Source organism: Fragaria vesca, linkage group LG1 (genome assembly GCF_000184155.1).
Source record: "Fragaria vesca subsp. vesca linkage group LG1, FraVesHawaii_1.0, whole genome shotgun sequence".
Lineage (NCBI taxonomy): Eukaryota > Viridiplantae > Streptophyta > Magnoliopsida > Rosales > Rosaceae > Fragaria > Fragaria vesca.
This window is the reverse complement of record NC_020491.1, coordinates 21,038,117-21,046,374: the sequence shown is the minus strand read 5'-3', so window position 1 is coordinate 21,046,374 and position 8,258 is coordinate 21,038,117. Positions and strand designations below refer to the sequence as shown.

At 37.1% G+C, this 8,258-nt stretch overlaps 1 protein-coding gene across 1 annotated transcript; it reads left to right on the top strand.

Annotated features, from left to right (window-relative positions):
- Positions 1 to 302: 302 nt before the first annotated feature.
- Positions 303 to 4,500, top strand: LOC101299429 (phytoene synthase, chloroplastic-like). The gene is made up of 7 exons (XM_004289519.1): positions 303 to 373; positions 646 to 1,123; positions 1,232 to 1,282; positions 2,356 to 2,528; positions 3,005 to 3,240; positions 3,969 to 4,161; positions 4,336 to 4,500. Exons 2-7 carry the CDS (start codon positions 685 to 687, stop codon positions 4,498 to 4,500), a joined length of 1,257 nt encoding a protein of 418 aa, XP_004289567.1. The 5' UTR covers positions 303 to 373; positions 646 to 684.
- Positions 4,501 to 8,258: the final 3,758 nt, after the last annotated feature.

Here is an 8,258-nt window from a genome sequence, read left to right as displayed (position 1 = left end):
AACTGAATCAGCGGAAGCTCTCAACGCAAAGTCCAAGCAAAAAAATAAGGGTTAATATAATCAAAACGGCAGAGAACTAAACGGAAGAAAGAAATCATAGAAAAGGACGATGTCCTTATTGGAAAGAAAGAAGAACCAAACAAAACAACAAAGAAAATGTGAGTCTGGAAGATTGGAGAGAATGAGGTCGAGGTGGGTCAGCTTTCGAGGGGCCGTTGTTAGTTTTTTTGGAGAGTGATGTTGATGTCGCCATTGAACTAACTGTGTTTCTTTGATTAATTCATTTGGTGCTGAGTGCGTCTCTCTCTCTTACTCTCTCTCTCTCTCTCTAGCAAATGCTGCACCAGCACCTTCTGTCTTCGACTAGCAACAGGTCTTTGCTCCTCTCTCTGTCACTTTCCACTTTCTCAGCTCACATTTTTTATGATATTCAAGTGTTTCAGTCAATACCCAAATGGATATTCTACTTGAGAAGAGTTTTATTTGCTGCCAAAGTTGTTGAACCTGCATGTTTGGTTGATTCATTTCTTGTTATTTTTATAACAATGTCCTTTTGGTGTCGAGTCATTTGGATTAAGCTTGTTTTCTTTCTATTGTTTGCATGTTTGATATTAGAACTGAAATGAGTTTGTGTGATTAAATAAGGTAAAGAAAGACAAGCCCAAGAGAGGTTGATAGCTAAAGATGTCTGTAGCATTAGTCTGGGTGGTTTCCCCCAGCACAAAGGTGTTGAATTGCTTTGGGGTTTTGGATTCCTCAACTTTTGCTTTGGGACATGGAAGAGAAAAGATGGGTAGGAAGCAGAAATGGAGTTCATGCTGTCTGTGTAGTAGTACAGAAGTCAAGTATTCTAGCACTTCTGGCTTACAAAGTGAAACAAAATTCCCCATTTTGTCAAGCATGGTGGCCAACCCTGCCGAAGAAATAGCAGTGTCATCGGAACAGATGGTTTACGATGTGGTGCTGAAGCAGGCAGCCTTGGTGGAGAAGCAGTTGAGGACTAGTGGAGATGATGTTGATGTGAAGCCTGATATTATTCTTCCAGGGAATCTGAGCTTGTTAAGTGAAGCTTATGACAGGTGCAGAGAAGTTTGTGCAGAGTATGCCAAGACTTTTTACCTGGGTTAGTTCTCTCCTTTTCTTTTGTTTCTCTTTTGATTCAAACTAATGCCAGTTGTTTTTACTTTGCAGTTAATAGATTGAGCTAACTGTATCATTCTTCAATTTTCAGGTACTCTGCTAATGACCCCTGAGAGAAGAAGAGCTATCTGGGCAATATATGGTGAGTGATTAAGACTAATAATAAGACTTTGATTTTTTTTGTTTGGTTTAGTATATTCATTTTCAGTTAGTAGTTGGTCTAGTATATCCCTGTGCAGTTAGTATAATTTAGTAAGAGCTGTCTGCTTTGAAAAAGAATCTAGGGATGGTTTGTGACTTGAAAGAGTACTTTAGAAAATATTGTGCCATGGGGCTCATGAAAGTGATAAAAAGTGTGGACTTATTCTTGGAATAAGCACTTCTGTTAGCAAAAATGACATTCTATACCATTTGACTTTAACTTTATTGGCGTTCATGTGCTTACTTAATCTTTATTATGTATATTCCCACAACATGACAATTGCACCCACAGTCAAAAAGCCCAAATACATGATCTGTTTTTAAAATAATTAGAAACAGAACTATCTGGCAAGGCAAGTTATGTCATCTCATATATTTTTGCTGAAGAAGTCATCTAAAATATTGCTTCATTCCAATTTTACTGCTATCACTTTAGAAATGTACCCTTTGCTTTCTAAGATAAACTTGTGAGTTTATAATTCACATTCCTTTGCAGAATCTTGATTAGATAGAACCATTTGCTTACTTTATTAGCTGTCCCTATTCAAATGCAATTCAGGACACAGTGTCATGAAATTTTGACCATCCCTCATCTATCCCATCTGAAAGTGAGCACAAACTAGTCCAATAATAATATGCCTACAAGTTTTGTACTGCTCCAATGAGATATTTTCTTATCGAAACTCCAAGATATCACCACTATCAAATCATATATGAGGTGGATGGAGACTAGGGCACTTCCTTGCTGAGAAGAGAGAGGGAGAAAACAGATTTAGTGGAGACAAGGGAAGGGGTGGAAAGTGTACCACATCATCTATGATCTTAATCTAGGCTACCACTTTACCTGATTTATTTTTATCACCGATTTTCTTGAGTAAGATATGACATGGATGGAAAGCAGACCTGTTCTTTAATCTTTTCTTTAATTACATGTAGCTGTGAGTGTTTGTTCTTGACTTCACCCTAGGTGACAAAATGTATCTCCTTTTTGTTCTCTGTTTTCTGCATTTACAGTGTGGTGTCGAAGAACTGATGAGCTTGTAGATGGGCCTAATGCTTCACACATAACACCACAAGCTTTAGACAGGTGGGAGTCAAGGTTGGAAGATCTTTTCCAGGGTCGTCCATTCGATATGCTCGATGCTGCTTTGTCAGATACGGTTACCCTTTTTCCTATTGACATTCAGGTTAGAATTAAAAGGCCTAATCTTTAAGCTGTCATCTTGAAACATTTTCAATTATGCTGACGTATGGAGTAACCATCTATTTTCGTTATCTCCATGATACCAATTCTGTCCTTTTAAATTCGTTTTGAAAATATATCTAGCAATTCCGAGGGTTTTACGTGAGCTTGTAGGATTATGAAACATGCATGTTTCCCGTCCAAGAAATGTGTTGGTGGAAGTGATAGATTTCCAGAAAAAACGAGTAGCTTGCTCTGTCTTAAACACAATATGCATGCAAAGTATAGCTGAATGCACTATTTCTTGATGGTAGGGTAAAATTGAGTTTATGACCTACCCATTGTCATCAACCAGTTGGATAGTTCCAACAGAAGATTGATAATTTAATTAATACCATGAGTGAGCTCGTATATTTAATAATTCATGTTGTGGCTTTAGAGTTCAGGAACTTATTGACCTGATGTCTGAGCATCTTGCAGCCATTCAAGGATATGATAGAGGGAATGAGAATGGACCTTAGGAAATCAACATACAGGAGCTTTGATGAACTATACCTCTACTGTTATTATGTTGCTGGGACTGTTGGACTAATGAGTGTTCCAGTTATGGGCATAGCACCTGATTCGCAAGCAACAACAGAATCTGTATATAATGCTGCGTTAGCATTAGGGATTGCAAATCAGCTAACTAACATTCTAAGGGATGTTGGAGAAGAGTAAGTATATAGCTTTAATGATTGATATGCTGAAAATGTTAGTGAAATTAGCAATATACTTGACAGGATAGTGCCGATACCATAGAACAATTTGGTCTATAATGGTTTGTAGTTTGTTATCAAGTCTTAGGTTCCTCTCGGCTTGTTTCCTCCATTCCTCTGTTCGAGGTTTTGTTTGTTGCTCTTTGAGCTTGTGTTTGTATCCTAGGCTTTTGCCTTTGGAGATTTAATATTATTCTTCTACAAAAAGAAAACAATCTATGGTCTATAAAGCAATGGTCACACTAATTATTAGTGCTATTAATGTGTTGAATTGAATAATTCTCATATTCTTGTGGTTGTACACAAATGCTGAAAACTTCGAAGTTAGTCATGGTTCAATAGTTTTTAGACTTTTTACTCTTCTTTTCCTCTTGCTCTCTTATGATAAGGTGCTTTTGTTCCTTTTTAACAGAATTTGCATGCTGAAATTTTTTTATGCCAAATGGCTTGAGAAGATATTAAATTAAAATGGTCATGTCAACTAGGAAGTGATTAATTCTTCCTCTTTTATTATTATTATTATTATTATTATTATTATTATTATTATTATTATTATTATTATATATTATTTTTTTTATGGATGGGACTGTCACTATCTTTCAATTTCTACATTGAATGATATCTTTTTGGAACTAATCACCTCTCCCGCTATCTTCTATTATACTTACGTGCCTTTCGTTGACCAGTGCAAGGAGGGGACGTATTTATTTACCACAGGATGAGCTTGCACAAGCAGGACTTTCTGATGCTGACATATATGCCGGAAAGGTCACAGATAAATGGAGGAGTTTCATGAAGAGTCAGATTAAGAGAGCAAGGATGTTCTTTGATGAGGCAGAGAAAGGAGTCACCGAGCTCAGTGAAGCCAGCAGATGGCCAGTAAGTAACAAAAGCTTAAGCTACATAAAATAAGTGCCCAGAATGGTTTGATGTTCCATTTGGTATATTGTTCTATATTTTATCATCAGTATTGACTAACTGAATCAAAACATCAATGGCCATATCATGTTGTAATGTTAAAAGAAGGTCTGATCAAATTTTCAACTATTGTAGGTGTTGGCATCCTTACTTTTGTATCGCCAAATTTTGGATGAGATAGAAGCTAATGACTATAATAACTTCACAAAGAGGGCTTATGTAAGCAAAGCTAAGAAATTACTTGCTTTGCCTATGGCATACACTAAATCCCTGATTCGTTCATCAAGAACACTCAAATAATTCGAGCTTAGACCACTGAATCTTTAACATCAGTATTGTAATGTTTGTAATTATATACATAGATGGAAAATAAAAGTTAGTTTGTATATTACTATCTGTATAATTGCAGCAACTATTTATAAAGTAACAATTATTATGCTTCTAGTTTTTGTGATTCTACTCTAATTCTTTTTATATATTTTTTGTAGTTTTTAATATTCATCACTATCAAATAACAAAAATATATTTTACATTTTTTTCTTACAGAACTATTTTATGGATTGTTGAATGCTCTTGTTTTCTTGTTAAATACTGTATACACTTTTGTTGCCAACATGGTTGACCTCAAGTACTATGCAATAAGGCTAAGAATATAACACTTAACTCTTGAGGCCTTGGTTGAAAACTTTGGAAGAGTGGCCATGAAATGAAATATCTGTTGCAGTTGATTAACAGGTGTTTGCAAATCTTATAAGCTTTAATTAGAAATCTTTGTACATCAAATTTCATCAGGAAACAACTATCAGGAAAGATGCTTCGGATATGTACTTGTACTAGAAAATAGAAATGAAGGCTAGGAAAAGGGCTTCTCCATTTAAGCTGCCAGAACTTTTGCCTACAATGACCAGTTAGATCTTACTAGGTTCAATAACCTTTGTGATGATGCACTTGGAGCCATCATATGTCCTAGTTTGGTTTCGCTTTTTATGGTTTCTACAATGCCTCTGTCTAGCCATTACGGTGGCGCTCTGCCGCGGCCATGAAACCCGATTGAAACTTCACTTTCAAACCATCAATCAAAAACGCCGCCAATCCACCCGACTGACTTTCAATAAACACAGCTTCACTTTCAATAAATACTTGAATGATTCAACTTTCCTTCATGATTTTTGAGTCTATTTTATCTGATTGCTCAGGAATCAGGATAACACTGAAAATCATCGTAGAGAAATGATGCTTAGGCATTTTGCTAGAGGCTCAATTTTGACTAGTGCGAAAGTAAATCACAAAAAAGTAACTAAAATTTACAAGCCCAGGTGTGACACTCTCGAATCATCTACCATACGGTACGACATCGTTTTGGGTGTGAGCAAACATCAAAAGTATATAAAGAAGCATAGGTCTCACTCTGTTCAGGGTTTAAGACAAGGATAAAAGCAAAACCAAAAGCACTGAAATTTCCCAAACAAGACCACAAAGAAGATCAAGTGCCAAAGTAGACGACGACGGAGCCACCATCGGAGAGCTGGGTGCGGCAGCCGTGTGTGTCCAAGAAATGGGTTTACGGTTCTTTTGAAGATGGGACGTCAATTTGATCGAGTTGAAGGTATCTTGGATTCTCCGGTCTCTGCTTGATTTCAATTTCTGGATATCTCATTGTGTTTCTTAGCTGCATTGTCCAAGAATCGGGTGTAGAATAATATTTCTGGGTTTTCTGGCATTGTCAATTTGGAATTCTCATATTGTTGTCAAGAATCTAGTCTCGGTTTGAGTCGACATGGACCTAATACAGTATACAAGAAAAAGAAGAAGAAACCCCACTGAGATGATCAGAAAACCCGCTGAGATCAAAGACTTAACCTCTGACCTTATGTTTGCAATCTTTGTAAAACTGCCCATCAAGTATCTTTTGCGGTTAACAGCAGTTTGCAAATCTTACAGACAGCTAATCAGAAGCCATGAGTTTAAAAAGTTTCATCATGCCGAGATTAGCATAAAAGATGCTCATGAGTATCTACTTGTTCACAATAGAATCGGAATTGAACAATGGGGCTTGTCCATTTATTCTGCTAGAACATTTAGGTATGATGAGAATTCAGAGCTTCCTAGGTACATAGATGTTCCCATGCGGTGCGTTGGCATACCCTTGAACTCTCTTGGATTCACTGTTTATGGTTCTTGCAATGGATTGCTTTGCATTTCTTTACGTTCTCTTGATGTGGACGATCCTATATTTCTGTACAATCCATCACTTAGAAAATTCAAGCAACTGCCTCAAAGTGACTTCAAGGTTCCAGAAGACACCAGTGGTCACACCACCATAATTCGTCGGGAAGATGTCGTTACTCTCGGGTTTGGGTACCATTCTGGGGAGGATGACTATCAGGTTGTGAGGTTTGTGTACCCCAGACGAAGTATCTTTCATGTCGAGATTTACAGTCTCAAGTTGTTTCTTGGACAGCACTAGGGAATGTTGTGGATCCCCGTGAGCCTGGTGCTTGGTTTATGAAAAGATATGCATTCTTGGATGGAGTCATCTATTGGCATCTGATGCAGTCTGCCATGTCCCTCGTTTCCTTTAATAGAAACACTAAAGTTCTTGAGAGGAGGACACTTACTGTTAACCTGAAGCGAGTGATGCGTCCAATTTGTTTGCAAGTGCTGCATCCACAGTGTTTGCGAGCATTGAGAAATGATGCGCAAGTGTCAGAAAAATCGCTATGTTTGTTCCAGGTAAATGAGGTAAGACAGCGAGATCGTCGTCAGCAGTACTGTGACATATGGGATCTGAAAGGGAATGCTGAGAAAAGAATATACAGTATACCTATTGAACAACGTGCATCTATAGCACGGCAATTGGGATTTAGTTCATCTATAGTATGGCCATTGGGATTTAGCACAAATGGCAATGTTGCTTATATGGTTATTACTGATGAGAATCAAGACTTACTCAGACTCGTATAACTCAAATAAGTGAAGACTGGTTTGTTGATGCTTATAAAGAGAGTCTGGTTCTACTTGATGAAATCTGAGTTATCATGGGTTTAATTCGGTTGCATTGTTTTGAAAAATGCTGTTGAAATATCTGTATTTGATCCGGGCTTCTTCCTTGCTGGTGTTAAACACTGATACTTGTGAAGACGGTCTACTTTTTCTGAGCAAACAGTGAATTTGCATTGTAGACGGTCTATTTAGTTCATATGGTTTTCTATCTGAGCTGCCATATTTGGTTTCTTTGGTTCATCTGCTGCACAGAAACAGGTCTGTAATGATTTTACTGAGCTATTGTGAATTCACATAGTAGAGTACTTACTAAAAGTCTACTTCTTCAATATCTTTCGAGCCAAATAGTTGATTTTTCGAGTTGCATCCAGCTCTCTTTCCAGTCTAGCTTAAAATATATGTGCAAACAGAGGGAGTGCCATGCATGAGCATGGCAGATTGGCATGTTCCCAAACTCTCTGTATACTCAAACAGAACTTGATAATACTCAACTCTTGGGAATTACTTAGCAACATATTCAGTTCAAAATCATTTATAATTGAGAAATATTGAGAACTGGAAGTTGCCCTAAGAAGAAAGGGATCAAAAGACCTTGATTTTTCTGTTTGGAACTACAAAATTGCCAGCACATACATTAGGAGCGAATCTTGTTCACAAAATCAGAAGATATTGCTGATTAGGCCATAGCTAATCATATGATAAAAGAGTTGTTATATACTTATTACATATAATTGACAAAATAATATTAACATAGCTCGCTACATACTGTGGTAAACCTCTGTGATCCATAACTCTTCTGCATAATCTGATAACCACATCATTCAGCTATAAGCTTAACTCTTCTTGCTAATTAAGCTTGGATATGTTTTCAGCTTTATGTCTTTCAACTCTTTATCATACATAACGTCCACATGAGTTTCCGTCTTCTCCCTGTTCTGTAGGGATACATATTTACATATATATGGTGCAGCTTTCGACTTGTATCCCTTACCTATATACCAACAGTGTCAATTGAAATTTGGAATGCGATGGGAGGTCATATATGGTTTTTTTTT

Excerpts from the sequence above, each read along its gene's own strand:
- LOC101299429 (XM_004289519.1), top strand. The coding sequence starts at position 685 with ATGTCTGTAGCATTAGTCTGGGTGGTTTCCCCCAGCACAAAGGTGTTG. Across the intron at positions 1,283-2,355 it reads AGCTATCTGGGCAATATATG|TGTGGTGTCGAAGAACTGAT; the intron begins GTGAGTGATTAA and ends CTGCATTTACAG. Across the intron at positions 2,529-3,004 it reads TTTTTCCTATTGACATTCAG|CCATTCAAGGATATGATAGA; the intron begins GTTAGAATTAAA and ends AGCATCTTGCAG.